Genomic DNA, 25,301 nt, shown 5'->3' with positions numbered 1-25,301 from the left:
TAGCTGCCTGCAGGAGGATAGTTTGCTTGTAAGTGAATACACTTAAAACTGGAAGCTCTTGCCTTATACTAGGTTCACACTTTCCAATATTCTATACATTTTCCTATGCAGGAGCATAGGATGTCATACCTGCAAACTTACAAATTAGTACATAGTCCTGTAGCATAACCAATGTAAGCATTATATCTTATTAATAACAAATATCATATTAATAACAAATAGAGACTTGTGTGGTGCAGTTGAATGCCCATGATAATTTTCCTGAAGTTAAGTTTTATTGCACAATTTCAACATGCCACCTCACTTTCCCATAGATCGTCCCAGAATGTGGTTGAATAATAAAAAATAGAGCTGTTTTAAACATGCAGAATTCACCAGGGTCTCTTGATGGACGTTATGCTTTCACAGTTGGAGTGATTGCACAGATCATAGCATTTCCTATATGTGTTAGTTGCTCAGTGAGGTTATGTGCAGCTAAAAAGGAAGTGTCGATTTCTTGTCAAGTACCAGGGACAGCAAGGTAAGTTTCAAGGTTGAAGTGTATTTATTTCTTCCATGAGTCATAGTATTACTGGCACCTTTGTGAAAAGCTTCCATGTAGCTGAAACAAACTAGCGTTTGTATTTTGAGGTACGAAATACACTTTTTTTTTCATAATCTTTTTATTGTGGGAGCACATTGAACCAGAATCACTAATTCATGCCTTGACAGGGTGCTGGGGGGGGTGGGTGCTCCCTTGAACCCCCTGTTTGCTGCGCTGTCGCCTCCTCACAGCGGAATTAAGGCGCCCTGAGGTAAAGGAGCCCCCGCGGCGGGCTCGGCCCGCGCGCCCCTCAGCGCCCGGTGGCGGCGCGAGGCCGCCCCTCAGGCGGCGGCTCCCTCGCTGCGGGCGGGCCGCGGCGCTGCGGCCCCGGGGCGGCGGACGTGAGGTGGCGGCGAAAGGCGGTGCCTGGGCCGGAAGCGAGCGGGGCCGGGCTGCGGGGCGGCGAGGAGCCGGTGGCGGGGCCGGCGGGGGAGCGGCGCCCTCCAGGTGCGGTGGGGCTGGGGCCGGGGCCGGAGCAGGGGCACGAGGGGAGCGGGGCGGCTGCCGGGGGGTCGCGCACGGCGGGGCCGTGGAGCCGGGGCCGGCCCGGGAGGCCCCTCACGGCCGCCTGTTGCGTGCCGGGAGGCGAGGAGGGGGACGGCGGCCCCCGGGCGGTTGGCGGCGGTGCTGCCCCGGCCCCGGCGTGAGGGGACGGGGGCGGCCGGGGGCGACGAGCACGGGGAAGCCGCAGCGCTGGGAAGGGGAGGGGAAGCGAGAGGGAACTTCTTCAGGCAGGCTGGTTTTAAATCACGGCTTCGTTGGAAAATCAGACGTTTTTGAGAGCCCCTTCTGAGGTAAAGGTGGTTAAAAACTCGATCTGCTCCTGCCCACGCGCGGCTCGCTTGTAGGGTTTGTTCGTTCGTAGTTAAATTTCAAACTTGGGGGCGTTCATTCCTTTAAAAAAAAAAAAAAAAAAAGTCTTTGAAGATGTCCTGAATACGATTTCTGAGTTCTTGAGTTTTAAAAAGGGATCATTTTAGCACACTATAATTTTTGTCACCTCTAAGACGCAGCTACTGAAGCTGTGGTGCCCCTCTCCTGTCAGTTACCTCAGGCGCCCTTCACTTTCTCTCAGCCCCTCAGTGCCTGGTCTCGTTGGATGGCTTTGTGGTGCTTTTCTTTACCGGCCTTTAAGCAGGATCCTGTGGTGGCATTTCTTCTTGTTGTTTGCTTTTTCGATTTTTTCCCCCCCAGTTTATTTAGGATTTTGATATGATGCTATGTGGAGGTCTCGTTTTGCTAATCCGCATTTGGATAAAAAATACTTGAACTTTTTTCTCTGTAGCTGCCCTGTCACTGAGGGTTTTCACTGATGGCAGCCTTAAAGCAGCACCATGTATGTTCTGTAGTCCAACTAAAGAATCAGAGCAAAAACTTTAAAATAAGAGCAACGTAATACCTTTTTATTTTCTTCTAGCCTTACATTTCATTAGATTTTAAACTAGATGCTCTGTTTTTAATTAGAAGCACAGAAGAGAGCCATTCTCCTAGCGAATGCTATGTTGCCTTTCCAGACGGGTAGGATGCTCCCACTAGACCTGTTAAATTGGTCTTGCCTCCTAATGGCCCTTCAGCGTAAGCTGCATCCCTGCAGAAGTCAGTAAGCACTGCAAGCTAATCTTGTAAGAGATTCACTTACTTGTCAGTGAAGAAGCAGCTTCTGCGTCTTTGTATGTATGAAACTGAGCTTAACTCCCATTTGAAGTAAGATGCTGTCTCGTGGCTTTCTGCTGCCAAAAGTGAGAGGCCTTGCCTTGTGCAGTGTCTGCATGTCCTCCATTAATACGATTTTTTAGATCCTTCCATTAACTGGTTGAACGCCCTACAGCAGCACAAGAAGATTGTGTTCTTTTCCTGGGTTTGCTTTCTTCCATTTTATTGAGTTAAACATACTGCAAAGAGGACTGATGAGTGCTGGAGTTGGCACAAGGTAGGAGCAGGAGCATCTTGGCGTGGAAGTGGGGACTGGCACTTCCCTCTTAGCAGCAGTGGCTGTTATTTCAGTGCGCTGTGTTTTGTGCAACCAAGCCAGTGATTTATGCAGGCCTACTCATTGTTCCTTTAAACTACTTTTTTTTTTTTTTTTTTTTTTTTTTGAAACCTGCGCTTACATCACTCTTCTTCCTTTTTCTGCTATAATTATTTATTCTTCTTTGTTACAGAGCAGCTGCTTAGTTCTGGTTTATTCCCGTTTGCTTAGGAAAATATTAGTACACAACTTTTTTGTGTAAGGACACTTGAAACTATTAAAGCATAAGGAATTTTAGGTACATTTAGCTCATACATAAAACCTACTGCTAGGAGAACACATACTAGTTCTTCAGGCTCAGATGAAATACTGTTTTGTGTAGCTCTAGGTCCCTCTTTGGGTATTACAGTGGTAAGCAGGTGTCATGCCCAGATTTTAAATGATCAAGTGTAACTTGATCATCCTTGCTTGAAGATTACACTTGTTCATCCAGAAATGAAAGACTTGGAGCAATTGGACTCTGAAATACAGCACACAAGGTGTGCTCTGAGCAAGTATGCAGTACTTCTCATTTATTGCACAAGATGGAATGGAGAACTGTTTGAATCTTTGGTTTGTTGCTGACTGACTTCCGTGGTTGATGAACTATTTTGATAACACCCAGACACTCTTATTTTTGTGCTGGAAAATCCCTGTTATGACCTCTCAGTAAACACGTGATACAGTTTGGTAACATTGTGAAGAGAGAAGATGGTTATCTTTGGTCTGTGTGAATTCTAAGAATTGAGGTAGGGAGGGGATGGCAAATTTGCTCGTAAAAGAAAAAAGACTATTCACACATCTTTTTCCTTCCAGCATCTCAAGAGGAAGGATCCATTTTGTATAGAAACAAGTGATTTCCAGAGGACAGCCTCAATGACAGAACTGTCTGCACATTTACCCCAGTTTCAGCATGGGCAGCTGACAGAAAACTTCCCTGATAACCACCTCAGCAACACCGTATGTAATAAACAATTTTATTACCTGATAGCAGTTAAATTGGGATGAATAATCAGTGTGGATGAAAATACAGTTCAGAACTATAGAGATCTGTTTGGGAGTAATTTTTTCCATCTGACTGTTGTGATAAGCAGTGCTGAAAGAAATACTCTGTAAATTATCTAACATCCTAAACTCGGGTAGACTTCTCCCAGTTTAAAAGGATGCTGGAGTGACTAGGCCCTCTAGAAAAAAAAAAATAAAAATGAGGTGGGTTATTCCCGTAACAGACTTTGATTTCCAGGTGATTTATTGAACTCTGGCCGTGGTCTGCTTGATTTAGGGGGTTCAGTCTTGGAGTTAATTTTAGTCTAGGTAGAGCTTGGGTTTTGTCATTGTTGTTACTGGAATGCTACTCCTGTGCAGAAGGAGCAGAACTGTCTTGTCCTAATTTTGAATAATTGTCAGTGTGTTCTCAGAATTCTTGAGGTTTGGGGTGTGTGTGTGGGAAAAACCAAACTGTAAAGTTCTATATCATTCCTTAGAAAGTGCTAATTGTGTAATAATTGCTAATACTATGCTTATTTTAGCACTTGTGTTTTGATAAAACCAAGTTTAGTTGGTCTACTTGGGTGTGGCGCCCAGGCTCTTGGATTTGTCATGCCCAGTTCCTTGTTCTGCAATAACTGTTGAGTGTCAGGTTTCCTTATGACATAGAAATGCTCCTGGGAGATTGAGCCACTAGTAGCTGTGTTTATGGCAGTGATTCAAGACAATATTTTGATCCCTGTTCTAATTCCACTATGGAATTTTGAAAAATTCTTGTATTTATCTCAGGTCAACATCCTGCTAAAAAGCAAAAATACAGAACATTTGAAAATTATCTTTGGAATTTAGAAGTAAGACTGATTTAAGACCTTACTGATTATAGAAACTGTTGCTAAAAATAAAAAACTGCAGCAGGAGAGTTTCCATACTTTATGCTTTTACATCAGAGGGAATGAAAAAAGTTTCTTTTCATCTTGGACAGGTGGGAGCTTAACCTTTATTGAACGTTTCTGCCGGATTAAAAAGGCAGAGCTCTATGATTAGCTCCGGGCTCACTGTCCTTGAAGAAAGCTTACCGGAGCTACTTCCCAGCAATGGGGGGCAGACTGTTTTATTTACTTCTCACTGACAGATTGTACTACTGCTTTTTCTTTCAAGTGTAATTCTAGGTGTAGCTTCAATACTTAGGTGTAGTGATTCTTCTGCCCTACATATGTCCGCTGTTTTTCTACAGAGGTATGAAGGTTCTTTCCTGCTTAGGTAATACCTAGCTTCTGTCAGCTAGCACTCAGCATGAGAAATCAGTAATCGCTAGTATGGTTTGCAGTCTCTTCTGGTTACATACCAAGAGTTCAGCGCAGTCTTCAGTGCCCTGTCACTGTATAACAACCTTTAAACATAAATGGTGTATGTGAGAACTGATGAAGAAGCCTATGCCCACTGTCAGGGTCTGCTAAATAATACATCAATTTGCATTCACTAGGTAAAAATATTTTATCAAATATACTGGGTTTTTTATCTGTTGATTCAGGGGCTTTGCTCTGGGTTTGCTATTAACTATTTTCCTGATAGGAAAGAAACCTATCAGTTGCTTTTGATGTTGCTTATTCACCTGAAAGCGCGTAGTTCATAACTTACGTTTGCTTACGGTGTTACAACAGGTGTTACTGACTTTTTAGCTTCAGAATTTTCACTTTTAACTATGTCTGAGGAAAGTGAAGAGTCTGTTCCTTTGCTTCCACTTCAGCAAGAGTCCATGGCCTCTGCTCTCTTTAATACTGATCAGGTAGGATATGAGTGTACTTTGTTCTTTTAAGCAGAGGGGCACATGCATGTCACGTTTAGCTACACTTTAGTTCACTAGACTGATGGTACAACCTTCTTCTATTTTTGAGCGAGAGATTAATTCTTATAATATCTTATAGTATTTCTTGATGCTATTCTGATTTTCTTGCACAGTGCTTTAATTTTGTAAAGACGTTTTGTGATTGTGTCTTTGTTCCTAACTGGTGCAGGAAACAGAGCGGCACGCATTGGTCTAATTTCTTCAGTTTTATTTTGTGTTAAATTCTGCAGTTTGTCTGTAGTGATGTGCTTAGCTAATTAGGCTTTTCCTTTGGGTGTTTTTATGTTTTCATTGCAAAATTGTAGATTTAGATTTTAGTTTTTGTATTTCTTTGCGTGAGAGGGGTAAGTGCTCCCTCATGCAGAACTGCTTTTACCGCAGAGAAAGAGCAAAACATTCCGCAAGTGTGCAGAAACCTACGTACTAGGTCTGCTTTACTTGTGAACTGTTCTAGGACTCTCATCATCTCTTGTGTAATATTACTTATGGTCATCTTAGGCAGTTTATTTAGATAGATAAGCTTATTGTGGTCTTGTAGGCTGAGAGAAATGGAGCGCTTTCACTAGGAAGGTGAAAAAATGTTAAATTTGAGCTATAATCTGTACAGAAAGAGGTTCACAAAGATGCACACAGCCTTTACAGAACAATTAAAGTTTCAGAACACTGCATTCTCCAATATTCCTGTTTCTATTGTATATGAAGATTTTATACAAAATATACCAAGTAGTTTATAATGAATCTTACATTTAGTAAGAAATAATCTCAAATCTGCAATCTTTCTTATGTCATGCATTAAATTTATCATACTAAATTCCATTTAAGGCTAAAATTGAATATTAAAAATCTAGTTGCCTGCTATTCTTATTTGCTTAAGACAATTTTAGATTATTTTTTTCCTTCCCCTTATACTCAGTTTCCTCTTTGAAAAATAAAAAAGGAAATTTTCTTAGAGGGCAATTCTTGAAACCCTACTGAACCTGATCCTGAGGATACCACAAAGAAAGAAGTAAATAGGTAAAGTGTTTGGTATGTATTGCTAGTGTGTAAAGTTCTGTGAAAGTAGCTTTTTCATGAGTTAGGGAAGCTGTAAAGCATCAACCAGGATTTTAGCAGTGTCAGTGTTTGCAGTTCGAAGTCCAGGGACTTGTACTCCTTAATCACTTAAGTGCTTTTGAAACTATGAGTTCCTGGCTGTGTGTTTAACGTCTTATCTTTTCTGAGGGTGGGGCTGAGACAATTCTGTATAAAGAATCTCCAAAATGACTATGAATTTATCAAAAAACTTCAGTGAGTTAATTGGACACAGGCTAGCAGTTATGTTTGGAAATGCTATTAAGAACAGGTAATGGGACTTTAACATAGCATGTTTAAGGAGGAAAAATTACCTGTGTAACAGTTCTCAAGTAGAAATACATTTGGTTATTTTTAATGTCTTTTCCAATATCTAACGCAATTTTACTAAATTATATTTTAAGGCATTACAAAAGATATCTCCCCTCAGTTTATTGTACTCTTCAATAGTAAGCTGCTCGAGTGCACTTACTCAAACTGAACTGTTTGTAAATGAAGTAATTCTGAAGTCGTAAGGTTTATTTTGCAAGGAATCAGAAGTCTTTATATTACATCTCATTTATGTTGACCCCCTTGGGTGGAGTGAAGGGAACAGTACATCATCGACTTAAACGTGATAATAGAGTGGGGGAAAAAAAGACTAATCTGTATCAGCTTTTGCATTTTATGGCTTGTTTAGAGTGACTGAGAAACATAAAAGAATTCTGTTGCTATGTGGTCTAGAACAGGTGAAACGTAGCTTACACTGCTGCTGTGTTCTCTGTATGTGCACACAACATAAAATGTTAAATGCCCCCTGTTACAGAATGCAGGCTTGATTGTTCACTCATAGACAGTATTTCAGCTCAGAATTTTGTAAAAGCTGAGTTCCTAGATCGTTTTTGCTTGTGGTTAGTCATAATTCCTTTGAGGGAGATACGGAAAATCTACCTCTGTCCTTGTGTTTGTATTATAGCCTTGATGTTTCACTCAGCAGTATCAGGAAGGCCAGGAGGCTCTTTTATATTTTTTGACAGGGGTGGTGGAATTTCTTCAATGTCAGCAAAAGGACGTGGCTCTAGCATCCTTGGGAGAGGAGAAAAGGAATCTGCACACTTAACTCATCACAGTAAAACTTTAAGATCAAATCTCAGTGTAATGAGCGAGAATTATCTGAGTTTGATCACTGTTTCTGTGTCATTCTTGCTAAAAATGTGTGAACAATGCTTCGTGAAACTCAATTTTAATATGTATTCTAGTTAGTGTACTGTAGTGGGAGTAACATGGTAAGGAAAATAGAAATTTTCTTTGAATTTTCATGGAATTAGTCTAATAAATGTCTCTGGCATTATTTCTGGAAGTAGACAGAGTTGATTGTTGTCAAGCTATGAGTAATCTACTGTCATGCACCCTTGTTTCAACTGTAGTTTGGACAAAGAGAGTAAGTTGTCTTTTTTTACTTAGCTTTTTCTTCTGTTTGTAGAAAAGATGGCATAGCAATGTTGGTTGCATCTAACAGCCTGCTGCTGTTTTAGTATAAATGCTTCTAATATAACCCTGTGCTTTTATTCTTTTGGTAACTATGTGAAACACTTAATGATTCCTGTTTACGTCCTCAATGTGAAAAATGTTTTTGACAGTAAATATTACCTTACACATGCCCCCCTCAAGACCATCTTAATACACATGAATATGATTATGGATAATTTCTGATGAAAGTGTTTTATATATTGCAGAATGATAACAGTGAAAGACGGCGTCATGATAACAGTGAGCGCAGAAGAAATGACAATCCTGGGTCTGAAACCAATGGGCAGCCACAGAACAACATTCAGCAGGTGGTGGAAGATGAAGAAGAAGATGAGGAGCTGACACTGAAATATGGGGCAAAACATGTGATTATGTTGTTTGTACCTGTCACACTTTGCATGGTGGTCGTTGTTGCAACCATCAAGTCTGTCAGCTTTTACACACGCAAGGATGGACAGCTGTATGTATCAATTTTTTCCCCTGTCTTTTTAATGGACCCACTTAGATCATTTTCTTTAACCTCAATTTCTTCAGGATTTTAATTGAAACAGTGAACTTCCTCGTCTCCCTTTTCCTCTTTACCAGCCTAGAGATAGCTTTATTTTATTCCTTCCAGAAACCAAACTCTCTATCATGGTACTATTCACATTTGTTTTATATCTGGCAACCAGTCTGGATGACATCTTACTTGTAACTACTTGATTCAAATCCTGATCCTCTTTTTAACACTTTGTGCTCTCTGATGCATGAAGGTAAAATAAACTGGTATATCTGTTAAAATAAACTCAATCAAAATATTGATACTAATATTGCCAAAAAATAACAATATCAGTGAAAGGTGTTTCAGGAGAAAGGAGACAGAGAAAGAACACTGAGCCTGTCAGAACCTGAAGCAAATCAGTCTAAATGTACCCCCATAAAAACATTTAGACAAAATGATTCAAAGTGTGTTTGGCTTTGAAATGTTTGTGTAATGTAAGAATGTCATAAAATGGTAGTGAAAAAGAACTTTGTGTTTTGATGAAACAAAGCTGTTGATCAAAAATATTTTTTCTTGGGATTTTATTTATGGTAAGTATTTTCATTTTGTCCTGTCATGTAATGAAGTGTTTTTTTCTCCCCACCTTGTTTTATTGCTGTAAGAAAGAGTTGAGCTCATGCAGTGTTTTTGTTGGAATCACTGGGGGACACTTCCTTGTAAATCCACTAGATGGTGTGCTTATAAAGGTCTAGCTGCAGTCACGTGCAAATTCATCAAACAACCTAGATTTCTTAGTTGATTGTTTTATAAAGTGGAAATTAGTTGTAATCTAAGAATATAGGAAATGCAGGTCTTCTAAGGAAAAATAATGTTTTTTTATTAAAGTTTGTCTGATACGATACTGTGCTGCCTTTCAGGTTTTGGCTAAGTAGAAAATAGCTGTCACTCTGAATTGAAAGATTATTGCAATTTCATTTCATGTTGGCCTTGCATATCACAAACATTTGTGGACTCTACAGAGGCATTTCAGTTGACTTTTTGTTCTTGTAGCATCTACACTCCCTTCACAGAAGAGACAGAGACGATCGGACAACGGGCCCTGAATTCAATTCTCAATGCTGCTATCATGATCAGTGTCATCATTGTCATGACCATACTCCTGGTTGTGCTTTACAAATACAGGTGCTATAAGGTGAGTGTAATTGACTTGGGTAATTGTGCTAGTTTTATTTATTAGCACTGATTATCAAGGATGGAACAAAAGGAGTATCAAGGATGAGTGAGCAGAAGTTACAAGGTTGGGTATTTTAAGTGTTTCAAATTTGTGGCTTCACAAAATAGGGAGACAGTAACCCCATGCTAACACTGCTGGCTGTTTTATCAGCTAGAATTAGGGTGGCATTGCTTCTTATTCCTGTGAAATGTACTATGGACTGAAATCTTCTTGTGGTCAAGAACTATGAAGCACAGGCCTGGTCCTACATCTGGAAAGCTGTTCAAGACTTCAGGGGCTCTTCAAGGGCTCTGCTCTTCCCTGCCCTACCTGCAAGTATAGAAGTCTCCCAAGACTGATATGTGCATGGCTGTACATGCTAGGTGATATCCTTACGGCAAACACAGAGACTCAAAGGCTCTTTTGTGATAGACTTCAATCATACAGTGATGTAATCTGGGCAAGTCCAGGCTTAGAATAAATAATTGCAATGTCACCTGCCTGGGAGCTGTTCATGAAAATTCGTGGTTGTCTTTTGGTCTTAATGACCAATTTGACAAAGCTTGGCATAACAAAATTTCCCAGTGTACAGTGAATCTGTTTAATAGTAATAAAGCAGGCTGTGGGATCCATGCACTGGCACAAACCTTTACTCCACTTTTTTTTTTTTTCTTTTTTTTTTTCTTTTTCTTTTAAGAGAGGGAAAATGTCTTTTGTGGGTATGGGTGAAACCCCTTTACAAAGTCTCTGTGGAATGACTGGGGCAGTGATTTCTGCCTGTATCCGTATATGGCTTGGAATAGTGCTTTTTAAGGTATAGAGTACTGTTGTTATCACAGTGTGGTGTTAACTCCTGAATCAACTATGTTTTCTTTATAAATTGTCAGTTTTGATCATTCTAACAAAGTCAGATAATTGATGTGCTTCAGCTAGGTTCCTTGGCTGCCACTCAGTTCTCAGGTGCTGAAAGCATCAAATTTGTTTATATTTAATTTATATTTATAATTTTCTCACACTTACAGCTTTCCTCTTGACCTTGCAAAGCATGGGGCATTCTTTTTACAAAAATAATTATTGTACTCAAAAATTAGAATGATTAAACAACAGAAATTTCTTGTAGTTTTATTTTAATTTAAAGAAACCATTACGTTTTTATTTTTAAAATTGCTTAAAGGGTATGTTTTTATACAAGAATGCTGTAAAATCTAGTTACCTGTACAATTCTATCATATCAAATTAAAGGGATTATGTGTAAAGATTATTGGTAGAGGATATAGGAATCCTAATATCAATTAATTTATAATTCTAGCAGATAAACACTGAAGATTTTCTGTGTTTTAATATTTAATGCTGTAACTGTGTTCTGAAAACTCTTTGGAATGACAGCAGTGATTTTATTAGCACAGAAAAGAACCATGTTTTCCATCTGTGTTAATGCTTTATATTTCTGCTATATTACAATGCCATTGTTTTCAAAGTGCCCTAAAAATAAAAGTAGTTTGCATTCTATATAACCTCTGTTGAAAGACCACAAAGCACTTAAAATCTGTAAGTATATAGGCTGTGCATAGGCTAAATATGAACTTAGCAACAACCAAAGAAAGAGGGATCTGAGTATCATTTTCTCACTTGAATCAGAAGGGATAGTAGCATTGAAAGCACTTTTAAGTAGACATTAATTTTAAAATATCAAACCTTAAATAAAGTCTGTGTTGATATCTATTTTTCCAGGTGATCCATGGTTGGCTTATCATTTCTTCTCTTTTGCTGCTTTTCTTTTTTTCGTTTATCTACCTGGGGTAAGAGAACTAAGCATTAATATGTTATTTTTCATGTACGATGTTATTTGCTTGCATGTTTATTTTATAACTAGCCTGTGAATCTTAATATGAATGATACTGTGTAAGCTATTGCTAGTGAGGTAGAATTATTAGTTTTATATAGCTTAATAGAGAGTTAGTAGTGCATCCGATAGTGTACTGCCCATGGCATACTAATCACATAAATAAGACATCTTTCCCAGGGCACCGTATACTGTTAGCACAACTTCTGATGTAATTTTTCATAACTATATGACTGAAGAACAGCTGTTTACATCATGGCTTTGGAGCTAGGCTTTCTTTGCAAAGGCTGTCTGTATGGGAGTGGTAGAAAAGAATCAACTAAAAAGAATCTGCTCTGTCACCAGAATATACCTCCACTACGTGTTTCAGTGTTCTTTTAAAATTCTGAAGCATGTCATTAACCAGACTTAAATAAAAGTACATAATACTCAGAGTTCTCTAAAACAAGCAACCTGACCAGGGCTTGTAACTCAAGTTATGCAGTGAAATTATTGTAGCATATGTATTTTTGCACCATTTGATATCAGATACACTTCTCTTTGAGGAATCTTTTTTAAATTTGGTCTCCAGGGATAGAAAATGGGGTTCTTTCCGTCACTAATTTTTGCCAGAAGTGGCCTGTGGTGACTTTTTTGGTTAGTGTTTTCTTCTAACGTTAATAACGACTTTCCTGTAACTTCTGTAACCAGGCAATGTGTGCTGCTCAAAGGCAGTGTAGACTGGGTGGAGGCAAGTTGCTAGACTCACTTCCTTTGGGTTTGGGTTGGTGCTGGCACTCTTCAGTGAGTATGTGTGAGCAGAGGGACTGAGGGGTTTCCTGGCCCTCTGCTTTCCTTCACCTGTCTCTGCTGCCTCACAGCGCTTCTGGTTTCCTTTTGCAGAGGACCAGTGAGGGGGGAGTTTGTAGACCAATTATAGTTGATGGCAATAAGGGCCATCACGCTAACACTGTACATCTCAAAGGCTAGCTAATGGCTAGGTAAGAAAAATTTCCAGGAGGAAAGTATCATGCAAATTATGCAAGGTTCTTGGTGACTTCATGAGGTAGTAGTAGCAGAATTTGCAAACAGCCATTGCAGTCACTTCTCCCTTGGGTCAGTGAAAATCACCTGTGTCTTGGTGACAACATATTTCTCTGTTTTGGTTTATTACTTACTGAAGGTCTTAACCGGTTTATATTATCAGCGTGACAGAGTGGCATGGCTTATCCTAAAAGCAAGGGGTTTGCTTCATTGTTTGTGGCAAAGAATAGAATAATGACGTATATTATACTTGGGAATTAGCGAAGTGTTTCCATTCCATGGGATACAGGAAAGTAAGGAAAGATCAGTTTGTATGGATTTAAAGTTTCTTTATAACCTCATAAATTTTTACTCTGACTTAGAAATCATGAGCATGATCAAAATGACTGTTTATGCAGTAATGTCCTCTCCTGTCAATTTCTGATTAGATTGACAAGGTAATAGAATGCAAATAAAAATTTGCACAAGGATGAAATAGTTGGTATGAAGTAAACATCGGTAAAACTGTCTCCTTTGTGAACAGTATTTTTTAATTAAATACTAATTGGAGATAAACTTTACATTTGGGCCACTACATTGAGCAGTAAGATGTAAAAAAAAATAATAAAAAAATCTGAAGGTTGCATCTATGACTTATTTCCATTGTTTTAAGCAAATGCAGTCCATAGTCTTCTCCCTTTTTTTTTTTTTTTTTTTTTTTTCCTTCAGTGAGGTTTTTAAGACGTATAACGTTGCCATGGACTACATTACGGTGGCACTCATGATCTGGAACTTCGGTGTTGTGGGAATGATCTGTATTCATTGGAAGGGCCCACTCCGGCTCCAGCAGGCGTATCTCATTATGATAAGCGCTCTCATGGCGTTGGTGTTCATTAAGTATCTTCCTGAATGGACTGCGTGGCTTATCCTGGCTGTCATTTCAGTGTATGGTAAGGTCTGGGGCAAGTTGTAGAAACAGAAACTATGTTGGGAATTTCTTCTATTTCCTGATAACTCGTTTTCCACTGGTCTGACTAGATCTTAAAAAAAGAAGTGTATGTGGGGGGGAGGTCATACAAAGTAGTGGATAAGGTGATTACAGATTCAAAAATAGCATAATTACCTAAACTAAAATAAGTGACCTGCAGCTAAGGACTTAATGTGGCTGTGTGATGCCATCTTCCTTTGCCTTTTCTGGACTTCCAGGATTCTTTGGGGAGGAAGAAAGGTTAGAATTTAAGTAATTCAAGAAAGGAGGAGATAAGAGGCCTATGTTACCAGCTTGATCTCTTCTATGAATGTGGAGAGACTTTGTACTTCCCATTTTCCTCAAGAATCCCTGGAAACCTACATACAGTGTACGTTCAGAACTTAGGACTTCATTGTTTGGGTGCAGTCCTGTATAGGTATAGATCTGCCCAGCCTACAAATTACTCAGATTTGAAGACGTAACACCCTCACCGTGATCCATGTCTAATAATGAGTAGCAATTCAAGGCAATTTTCATTCATTTTCAGAATGCTCAGTCGTTTTCCATATTGAAGGTTATAATTTAGAGATCTGTTTCCTTGTTCTTAAAATAAAAATAAAATTAATCTCAATTATTGCTTTTTTTTTTTTTCAGAATAGTGACAGAAATAGAGGTATCTAGATGTAGTTTTTTCATAGAGCTCTAGAGGGCACTGGACGCTTGAAAAAAGCTGCTGGTTTTGTTTTTTGTTATACTAAATGTGCTTTCAACATCTCATCTATGCAAACACAGCTTTTTTTCTGCAAAGCTTCATATGCCAGTTTTTTTCCTTTTCACTCTCACACTCACATTTTTTCTTCTTTGAGTGTGAATAAACTGGCAGTTGTTTCTAATCCATAGAAGTTACGTAAGCTCCACTTACCTATTGTCTTGCAATTTGTTTTAGCATTAAACTTGGGTTAAGAAAAATCTTTGGCAATAGAAAGTAAACTTGGTTATTTCCAGTGTGTAAACTGAATACTATTTTTTGTGAATTAGTTTTCTTTCAACTTGTAAGTTGACATAGTGACACAGCAACATTTGCAGTTGCATAACATCTTAAGTGAGGAACTTCATACTTTATTATTCGTATATTACAATAATACGTAAAATCGGTTCTACAACTATAAATATTAGTAAGCTCTTGGTTTCATACTGTTGCTGTAAGACTCCTTAAATTTCCTCCTCTGATTAATACGCATCTGATTGAAGTGATGAAATTGCGCAAATGGCTGTTTGTTGTATGCTTTCTCAAAGCTGGTAAACTTTTTGCAGAGAAAGCCTTTGAAAATCAAAGAATGAGCATCACAGCAGTGATATTTTTGGGAGTTCTTCATGATTACTGAAACCAATATTGTCAAGTTATATATTCTTAGAAACTAAAATACTTAATCTTTACCTCAATTAATTTTATCTGTAAACTTCGTGGAGGGGGACGGAGTACTAAAGTTCCATGATAATGTGGTGTTTTTTTATTTGGCCTGAAGACAATTAGTTCAGTGTTTCGTGGTCTGCAAAGGTGTGTTCTGTCTTGGAAGAAAATGCTGAGGCTTATTGAGGTGATCCAAACCCATGAGGACTTGCATGTAATGGAATATCAAACTAAATGTCTGTAGTGTGTCTTCTAGATTTCAGTTTGCCACTGAACTTCTTACTACTTGGGAGAAAGACCAACTATTTAAGGAAAGGTCAGCATACCTAGAGGACATGGACAGGATCAAATAAATTAATTTATCACCTTAAGTTTTATACGGTAGTCTTTGTCTACCTGGCCTCCAGGTATTATAGGTGTGCAAGACCTAAGACTAGGTGGACGTTCAAGTATTGGTAAAATATTGCCATGCAGCTAGGAAGGGAGAAAGAGGTGAAAAGAGATGAAGAAGGGTTTTGAAGAGTAACAGTGGTCTGCAGTGACCTATGTATGCTTAGACACTTGGTATAAAAGTAAGATCGAGGGAAAAATTTAACTTTCTGTAGGATGCTGACCTGTGACTGGTTAGTGTCTCTCTCAGAAATCTCTGTTCAGGGTAACATTTTACCTTATTACTGGTCTCTGCAAGTGTTATATATAAAACAAAACAAAACAAAACAACTTCTTCAAAGTATGTCTACAGTGATGTAAGACCTGTTTACTTTTTCTTCCAGATTTGGTTGCTGTCTTATGTCCTAAAGGTCCTCTTCGTATGCTAGTTGAAACAGCTCAAGAGAGAAATGAAACTCTCTTTCCAGCACTGATTTACTCCTGTGAGTATATTCTATTAAATACTTTAAACTTACAATCACCCACTCAGCTGAAGTTATTTTCTCATTTTTCTCTGTTTTAACATGTTGCTTGCCAGCTGGAATTCCCAGTCTGTTCGTTTGGGTCTCAGTTTTCCTTTTGCTGTTGACTCAAAAATGTGAAACGTCTTCTGGCTAAGATTTTCAAGATAAAAACCAGCATGTTTTGTTCTTACAAAATAGGAACAGAAAAAAAAATTTAATACACCAAAGCAAATGTCATTAGGCTTTGAATCAAGCATTTCAAAAGGAATACTTTTTCAGAAAATATTTATCAGCTTTCTATGCTTAAATATCCTTAAATATCCTGTGTGTTACTGAAAGAAAAGGGAGAAGTTGCCACAAAGAGATTCATTTGCAGAGCTATTTTTGCAGGGCTTGTCCTCTTTTGATATGTTGTTTCTTCTTTCAGTTGCCAAAAAATAATCTACTGAATGCATGTTGCTGTTATGACCTGTGTATCAATCAGTAGATAATTCCACTATCCACAAGAATAAAACTTGTGTTCATCAAATTCTGTATATGCACGTTGTAGCTGTGCTCCAGATATTACTGTGTTTTTAGGAGAGTAAATTTGCCTTGCGCAAGTACCGAAGATCCATATTGCTAGTTAGAAATACATGGATAACAGTGAATTGGGTTAATCATAAATCATCATGCTACTGGTGCTGAGGAAAAGCCTGTGTCTGGAAGAATGAAGTATGTTGTGTTGTAGACTCCACAACTCTTAGAGGACAAAATAACAGTGGAGAAAGGGGAGGGTCTCCTTTATTTTTCACTCTTGCTGTGTTTTACTGATACTACTCGTACGTAGTTGCTTGACCCTCTTTTTTGAGGGAGGAGAGGCTAATGCTGAGAAACCACAAATTGAATTAATATATACCATTTAAGTGTGACAACATTTAATTATCTCAAAACTGGAGAATTCTTGGGGGGGGGACACACAGAACAATTAACTTTGATGCAGATGCTGCCTCTCATTTGAAGTTACCTTTGCACCGGTCTTAATAGACCTTTTCACTTGTAGATGAAAGGATTGCTTAATGGAAAAAAGTAAAGAAATCATTGATTCAGACTTTCAGAGTGGGCTTCATATGTAGAAGTAATTTCTCTAAAGCTACACGCAGCTGCTGCCATTTTTTCCAACATCCAATAAAAATAAAACTTGTGTTCATCAAATTCTGTATGTGCATGTTGTAGCTGGTACTGGCTGTGTTCCAGATATTACTGTGATTTAATGAGAGTAAAATTGCCTCATGCGAAAGATAGCTGTACAGAAAGAACAGAAAAATAATGGATTGATGCCAACACTAGCTCAGAATTGCATGCATCTGAAGATAACATTAGCTATGCTGTTTGTTTTTAACAGCAACAATGGTATGGCTAGTGAACATGGCTGAGGAAGATCCAGAAGCCCAAAGGAAAGCTTCTAAAAACTCCACCTATGATAAACAAGGTAAGTTTTTCTTTGACAAGTTTTTTTTTTTTTTTTTCCATAATTATCATTTTATTGGAATACATGTTTATGGAGACATTTTTTTTTTTAAGCTTTTTAAGAGTACTGGCTTCTGTAGGAGAGTGAAAGAGTATAAACCTTATTAGGAAAGATGACTGAAAAAAATCCATGAAGACTGAAAATAATTCCTCATTTACTGTGCAATTAGTGTTCCTGCATTCATCATTCTGGAATACAGGATATTGGTGGTGAAATGATTCTTGGTAGACAACCATTGACTGAGCTCAATTGGTTGTCAAATTGGGTTAATGTAATATCGTATCAACTCACACTTATATTGGTATCACATGGAAATGTGTCTAGCCCTCTTAGATATGGAGTTAGTGTTTAAAAACATGGTTTTGTTTGTTTATGTATATATCTGGGAAGAGCAGAGTTTCTGAATTTACTATGCTTGGAGGGAGTGTATGTGTAATATGTAACGTTCGATAAAGTTTTATGTTTTACTGTAAAATTAAACTGTCAGTAACTTTCTGACTAGACAAGCCAATAATAGATGGGAGTTAAATCTTTAAATTAGGTCACCACACCACCCTGTTTCATCAAGGTACTCTTGAATACTAGGACTTGCATGCAACATGTAGTTGCAGTGACTGCAGAGTGCATGTTGACTCCCAAATGTTTAAAAAAGTATTAAAATGGTGAGAATCTCTTGTAATGATGTGTGCCAATATTAGACGTTGCTAAAAGCACAGAATACCTCTTTTCTATCACTCTTCAATGATGTTATATGTGGAGAGAATGTCATTTGTTATAAGATGTATTTTTTTTAAGTAGATTTTAAACATTCTAAATGCCTTTATTATTCCAGCAAACCAGACTCAGAATGGAGATGCTGAACCAGATGATGGTGGCTTTAGTCAAGAATGGCAGCAACAAAGAGACAATAGAATAGGGCCCATTGAATCAACACCTGAATCACGAGCTGCTGTTCAGGCTTTACCCAGTAACTCGCAAACGAGTGAAGACCCTGAAGAACGTGAGTATGGAGTAATCTCTGAAAGACTCAATCAGTCTGAAGCTAGTTAATCTTGGTCATTCTGACTGCACAGATACACTATGCTGTGAGCTAAGAGCAGCTGAAGAGTACTCTTGATCAATACTGACATGCTTTACAGAAATAGGTTTTGGTTTTGTTGCAAGAGTAATACTGGCCAAATTGATCTCCCATTTGATACGTAGATTCAAAACTTTAACTGCCAAGCTGTTTTCAGACCATTATGCATCAGTTGTATTAGCTTTTGTCTCTTTCATGCAATGTTCTGCCATGTATCAGCCCTTTTGGATCTGGGGCTGTGTAAATGCAGTCATTATTGTTTTTTGCTTCAAGAGTAAATGACTATAATCCACTCTGGACAAAGCAGCGTTTAAAGACCTGTTTGGGGACTGAATTCAGAATGCCACAGGCCTTAGAATTTTTCTCCAGCACCTCGATGAAGTTCAGTATCTTTGGAGCACACATGACATCAATACTCAGATACTGGTTTTAACAGATTTAAGATTTCCAATTTGAGTTTAAGCTGGCATTAGATTTGAAGAGCTCTAAATAAATTACGATCTGCCTGTCTAATGAACTGTTCTCCTTATGTGATGCTGCCATATTTATTTAGCAGGTGCACCTGCTTCCTCTGATTCCTAGGTGTTTCTTTGTTTAAAAATATAGGCATCTACTTTAAGAAAACTTCAATTTTTGAATTTACCTCAAAAATTCCAAATTTGTTTCAGCAATTAAACAGTATTGTAATTCTTAACAGCTTTAGTGAATGCACTATCACAAAACGGATATTGGAGGCCTGCTGAAAAAGAGTAGGGTTGCATTTGTTTGTTTATTAAATGATCAACCAGGCATAACCCTCTGCTTTGATGCTGAGTTCCTTGCAGAACTCTAAAGCGTGAGTTTGGGGCTGGACTGTAATCAGGTGACAAAGCAAATGATAGGCTAAATGAAAACATCTGGTGACCTAATGTTTGCTCTCCCTAGCTTAGTATCTTGGACTAAATGCTCAGAAACTGAAGTGGTGTTCAGGAAATCATCATTCTTTTGTTTACAGAAATAATTGAATATTGTGCTTTCACTGTTGTTGCTATGGTGGCAATTACTATTTAAAAAATAACACATTAGCTCATGAGTTTTAGTAAGACTCATATCGTAGACTAAATGTGTCCTTTTTGGCTCTAATTTACTCTGTAATTTTACGCAAGTGCTTTTTAGAACTACCTTAGTAAGACTTCTGTAGGAGAATTGGTAAGGAGGTGGAGCATTTTGCTGGATATAGATTTCTAACTGACAAACAAAACATAATCTGCAAGTGACTCATTTGTTTTCCCCCTGTGATGACCAACTTGAAAGAATTATGTTTCCATGTTTTGCTGAAGGACTATGACACAACAATCAGAAGTGGGAAAGAACCCTACAAAATGTAATAAAAAGTTCTGAGTTTGTATATAATGCATCTGTATTTACAGTAGACTAGGAATACAGAAATCTTATTACAGGATAAATTAAGTGGTTTAATGTTCCTCAGCCACCTTGTTTCATAAGTTTTTCTTTATTACTTGATTCAGGAGTGGTATTATTTTTGAAATTATTATTATTATTTTTTTATTAGTAAATTTTGGTACTTAATGTAAATCTGTCTTATTCTCTGACAGTTACTGATACTTGACAATATTAGACTGTGTGATGCTTAGTTCTGCCATATATTCACTTCTGCAGGAGGAGTAAAACTTGGTTTAGGAGACTTCATTTTCTACAGTGTCCTGGTTGGCAAAGCCTCAGCAACAGCAAGTGGAGACTGGAATACAACTTTAGCGTGTTTTGTAGCCATATTAATTGTAAGTATAATGTGACAAGATGGTAGTGATCATTTTTTAAGTTCATCAGGGACAGAGTTATAATCACAACTGCTGTGTTTTTTTTTTGTTGTTGTTGTTTGTTTGTTTGTTTGTTTTTTAATTTGGAATTTGTTAATTTGCTGGCTTGAGTAAAAACTGATGAGAGTTTCAGCTGTGATTCAAGTTGGCTGTGCATCCATCACACCTTTTAGTTTAGGAAGGCATTAAAATTCCTTGTATTTCTGTGGGATTAGTGCTTTTATATTATAATCTTTTGTGTGTTGGAGTTCCATAATTTCTCCCTATCTTTTTTTTTCCCCTCAGGGTCTGTGCCTTACACTTCTGCTTCTTGCCATCTTTAAGAAGGCCTTACCAGCTCTTCCAATATCCATAACTTTTGGGCTAGTTTTTTACTTTGCTACAGATAACTTGGTGCAGCCCTTTATGGACCAGCTAGCATTCCATCAGTTTTATATCTAGCACACTTGATGCTCACATTCTACGGATATTTGTATTTGTAGCAAATCTGAGAGGAGGAAATATTTTTTCCCTCAGTTCTCAAGTGAAACTGAAGCTTAATACTCAAGATTCCAAGCCTGAATCATTACAGCTTCCTCCATTTTTTTTTTTTCTGAGACAACTGCTGCACTGGGCACCATATGAATTTTCCTGTTTGAAAGTGGTTTCTTCCTTATGGCTGGTCTAAATTGTGTGCTGTTATATCAGAGGTAATCTGATATACATATCTCTGGTAAGGACCACCTGTGTGAAAATTGCTAACGCTTCCACCAGCAATGTGATCTCTTAGCACAGGTTGATTATTTCGAAGCATTAAGGGTGCTCAGGATTTCCTTCATGTTGATGGAGGAAGCTGATAAATCAAATGGAACTTGTCCCTGTAAGCCATTTGAAGAGAGAGAACCCAATTCAAACTTCTTCAACAGTGATTCTTGTGACAGCTGAATACGACTCTGCTTTGTGTAAGGAAAAAGGACTTTGTAGCAATTCAACAAAGGGAGAAAGTACTGTCACTCTTACAGAGTGCTCCACCACTTCATAGCCTCTGTGCCTGAGTGTGCTTGGTTTAGTCAGTTTAAAAGCTTTTTTTTCCACACTGGAACTAGAGCCTCTTCTGACTTTCAATACTTGGTATTCTCAAGCATGGAGTGCACCTTCTGTGCATCTACTCCAGTTTATGTAGCTACTTAGACTTGGACTGAATTACATGGCATAAGGGATCATGAAGTCCCAATTTGGACCTAAGATTCTAAAAGGTTGGTAAACTACACTAAAGGCAGTTTTAGGACTTACTGTATGTGCTCTTGCAAATGGATTTGTTATAACACCACTTCAAACCCTACATTTGAGAACAGCCACTAACAGCATAGACTGCATTATTACCATATATTCATTTTGTTGAAGTTTTCATGAAATAAGTAGACATTCACAACAGTCCCAGATGGATTTTAGCCTGCCGGATCTAGAGGCCGAAGTACTATTAGTAGCACTTGTAATGTTTCACTGAAATTTTTCTCTTCAAAAATTTGCTTTTCAATTCTGTTGACCTGAAGTGTTGGTCTTTCAACCATCTAAGACCCAGGTTGGGCAGGGACTTTTTTTTTTTGGTGTAGCTACTGAAGTTAGGTGAGATATTACTTAATGTTACAAAGGAAAAAGATCTGTGGCCCTCTTCAATTTAATTACCTCTCCTGTGAGGAACAGAAGACTGGAGAAATGAAAGACAACTCAAAATCACCAAAAAGAAGAAATAAGATCTTGAACTTCTTTCTGACAAGATAAAGAATTGATTCTAACTTTCAAACTGCTAAACTCTATTTTGTTCTTCATTTGAAAGAACTTATTTATGTGTAATTGCTTGGAAATGAGATCTGTATGACATTACATTGTTTTTGCTGTAGGCTGTTAACTCTGTACAAGTCTTTTCTGAGGGAAGCGCACTGAGTGGATACTCTTGATGGGCATTCCGTTTTACTTGCATCTTGATACTGGAGTCCTTGCCGAGTAGGACAACTGTCAAAATCCCAACACAAACTCTTTTTGTCCTTTTTTCTGTGCCTATAGATTCAAAGGACTGAGACACCACAGATGCTCGCCAACCTTTGCCCATGTAAGGGAAGAAAGACTGTGATGTATAAATCTGTTTTAAAACCAAGAAAGGTCTGCTTTCTTTGATTGTCCTTGACAAAAACATCTGTCTCTTTCAGTATGAGTTGCTAACTGTAATGTTAGCACTTTTGTTTGCATAAAATATATTGTCGTCTCCTCTAAAGTACTTTTATTCATCTCATTTGTGTGCTTATTCATCATGGATAGCATTAATAAAGTAACCATATCAAAATTCCTTACACTGACTTTTCAAAGCAAACTTGCTTGTGTTTTTGAGCTTAAATCACTATTCCATGTTTTGCTGAAATGAAGCCTGACTTAAAGCAGGCTTTTTTTTCCACTTACTGAGACTGAGGTTTTTTATACTATTGTATGTTGTTCTTTTCCCGAGCATTTTATCTAAGGAAATTTCCCTTGTATGTTTTATTGGGGATCCTAACTAATTTTATTGTATAGAATAGGTTTCCTAAGAGTCAACGCCACTAGCACCTGTTTGCATATCTGAGACAAAGTCTCAGTTAAGAGTTGTTGAAATGCAGCAGTTGTCTTCGTTGTTTGTTTTTATGGCTTAAATATGTACCATTGGAGTATTGACTCCAGTAAGAGTTGCTTTAGAATCCACTGAAGTATGCAAAGGCCTTCCCACATACTTGAATGGGAGTTAGATGCACAACCCAAGGAAGAGCTCAGACTCTTCAAATGCTAAATTACAGTCTTCCTCTCCCTAGAACTGTTTTTCCTATCCTGAAGTTTTAATTTCTGATCTAGTGTGACATTACAGTGCTGGAGACTAGAAAATGTGTTTATACAGAAATTGTTGTTCAAGTTAATGTATTTGAATTTCAAATTAAAAAGGGAAATCTGCTTTTCAAGCCAAGGCCAATGTATGTTACAGTACACTGCTTATTAGCAAGTCTTATGTACGCCTTCAAAACCAGCAACATCAAAAAATGGTTGACATTTTTGTCCTTTTACACTGAGTCCTGGTACCTTGTATTCCAAATGAGACCTTGCAACTAAAGATCATCTCAAGTACTTGGGTCCATAAGGTGCAGTTAAGGAAAGTGATTGTTTGCATTTGGATTGTTTCTACATAAGTGTGAAGGTTGTGTAACTTCTCTCTCCTTTGTCTTAAAACACCAATCTAATTTGAGGTTGTGAACCATTTCAACTTGGTTAGCTTGGTTTAAATGAAAGAGTTCTGATATATGTAGTCTGCATTTTTTGAGAGAGTAGTTTGCTATTATTAAATTAATATGTTGATGACAGCACATTAGGCTGTAGCTCTCAATGAACTACTGTGTAGCCCCAGTAGCTAGATTCATCTCTTTTGTGCCCCAAGTAGACTAACTGGTAACTGTTGTGTGACTTCTTTCAGTAGTCACTGGGTACCTTGATAGCTTTCTCTCCCCTTTCAGCTTAAATTAATGATTAGTCTCCTTTAGCTACGTTTCTGCAAATAAAAAAACATAGTACTGAGTTACAGATTTGACCAAAAAAAAACAACCACTTTCATTTCTCCTTTTTTAGTGTTGAGGATTTAATACAGCAAAAGAGAAACAAGAGATCCCCAGAAACTGTTCCTGGTAGCAAAGGTGTATGACACTGCCATGTCTATGTATGGCTATTAAGATGGCACTCAAATTCAAGTGTGATCAATGTGAGGTGAGTCTTGAAGGTGCGCACTTGTATATTGCATCACATTCAGAATAGTTCTGACTAGGCAGATAGTTTTTACTTTGAACCAAATATTCAAGGGCTGTGCTCCACTAAAAATGGCTGATCTCCTCAAGGTACAAAGCAGACTCTGGCTTTTTCAGACATAGGAGACTGGTGCTTCTTGGATATATAGATACGTACCTGTACTTACATATATTGTATGCACTCTGGACCTTTAGATGACAGCTGTTCTGCCATTACTGCAGTGAAGAATTAAATTTGCTGGAGTATATTTTAGGTGGACGGTACTGTATGAAGAAACTTCTCAAAATGCTTTATTAAAAAAAAAAAGTATTACTTTTGGCAGTGATGCTATTGGAAATGAGTATAAAAGACTGTGGAACATGTCTGCACTGTGATTGCATCTCAGTGGTAACGTAGTCATTGGGAGCGCTGAAACATGAACTAGAATGGAATTCTTTTACACTCAAAGCATTTGCAGTTTTCATTTTTACAAACACTGGTTTGTACATAATCTGAATTGAATGTGAATGTTTTTTAAACACCTTTCCGGTTCTTGATAAGATACATTTTTGATAGATTATTGCAAAATTTCCTGTATTTGTCTAATTATTAAAATAAAAATTGCATGGATCTTGACTTACCTTGATTTTACTATATTATTTTAAAGCCTTCATTTAATGCTATTAGAGGCCTAAACTGTAGCTATTTAAGAAGTAAGATTTCTGTCTTAATACAGATAGGTAGCTTCTTTATCTCCCAGTGGAATATCTTCTTAAAACTGGTTTCTATAGAAGTACTTCCTCCTAAATGCTAATTTTCAAGTTAAAAGAGTTGGTCAAAACTTGTTGCAAAAGCAACCATAAGTTATAATTAAGGCATGAAAAAGCTGTATGAGATTATATTTAAACACTACCTTGCACGGTGAAGCTTAGTGTTACCTAGGAAAATGCATAGGCTTTTCAGACAGAAAGGACTTCGTGAACTGTATTGTTATTTTGGTGCTGATTTCATACCAATGGTATAGGAAAAAGTTCTTTACCTTAAAAGAATTTTTTGTTTTCTTTTGGAGAAATATTCACTACAAAGTTAGATTTGTCGTAGCTGACTGACCATTGTTGAAGGTATTTCTCTGGGGGATCGCCTTGTCTCTGTGTAGAAGATAAGCATGGAAGACCACAAGGTCCATCTTGACAAGCAGAAAATCAAGTACAGGAGGCCTGCGGGGATGAGCAAGGAGCTTCTAATTGAGCTGAAACATAAAAAGGTAGGGTACGAGAAGTGGAAGCAGGGGCAGATGACCCAGGAGGA

General features: G+C 37.9%; 1 protein-coding gene across 3 annotated transcripts; it reads left to right on the top strand.

Annotated features, from left to right (window-relative positions):
- The first annotated feature begins 960 nt into the window (after nucleotides 1-960).
- On the top strand, nucleotides 961-24,623 carry PSEN1 (presenilin 1). 3 transcript variants are annotated; one of them, XM_082761573.1, is made up of 12 exons: nucleotides 961-1,030; nucleotides 3,408-3,551; nucleotides 5,326-5,364; nucleotides 8,211-8,464; nucleotides 9,536-9,677; nucleotides 11,430-11,497; nucleotides 13,273-13,493; nucleotides 15,698-15,796; nucleotides 17,202-17,288; nucleotides 18,160-18,327; nucleotides 20,065-20,183; nucleotides 20,508-24,623. In XM_082761573.1, the coding sequence occupies exons 2-12, from the start codon at nucleotides 3,468-3,470 to the stop codon at nucleotides 20,661-20,663; spliced, it is 1,437 nt and encodes a 478-aa protein (XP_082617699.1). In that variant the 5' UTR covers nucleotides 961-1,030; nucleotides 3,408-3,467; the 3' UTR covers nucleotides 20,664-24,623. The 3 variants fall into 3 exon arrangements, with proteins under 3 accessions (XP_082617699.1, XP_082617697.1, XP_082617698.1); XM_082761571.1 differs by lacking the exon at nucleotides 5,326-5,364; XM_082761572.1 differs by lacking the exon at nucleotides 961-1,030 and having other exon boundaries at nucleotides 3,413-3,551; nucleotides 5,240-5,364.
- The last annotated feature ends 678 nt before the right edge of the window (nucleotides 24,624-25,301 follow it).

The sequence above is a fragment of the Aythya marila genome (assembly GCF_965140915.1).
Source record: "Aythya marila genome assembly, chromosome: 5".
Taxonomy (NCBI): Eukaryota; Metazoa; Chordata; class Aves; order Anseriformes; family Anatidae; genus Aythya; species Aythya marila.
Note: the sequence above shows the minus strand (reverse complement) of the source record. Positions and strands in the feature narration are given on the sequence as shown.

Bases quoted from the DNA above. Each gene is read 5' to 3' on its own strand.
- PSEN1 (XM_082761573.1), top strand. From the start codon at position 3,468: ATGACAGAACTGTCTGCACATTTACCCCAGTTTCAGCATGGGCAGCTG. The intron at 9,678-11,429 runs GTGAGTGTAATT...CTATTTTTCCAG, and splicing joins ACAAATACAGGTGCTATAAG to GTGATCCATGGTTGGCTTAT. The intron at 11,498-13,272 runs GTAAGAGAACTA...TTTTTCCTTCAG, and splicing joins TTTTCGTTTATCTACCTGGG to TGAGGTTTTTAAGACGTATA.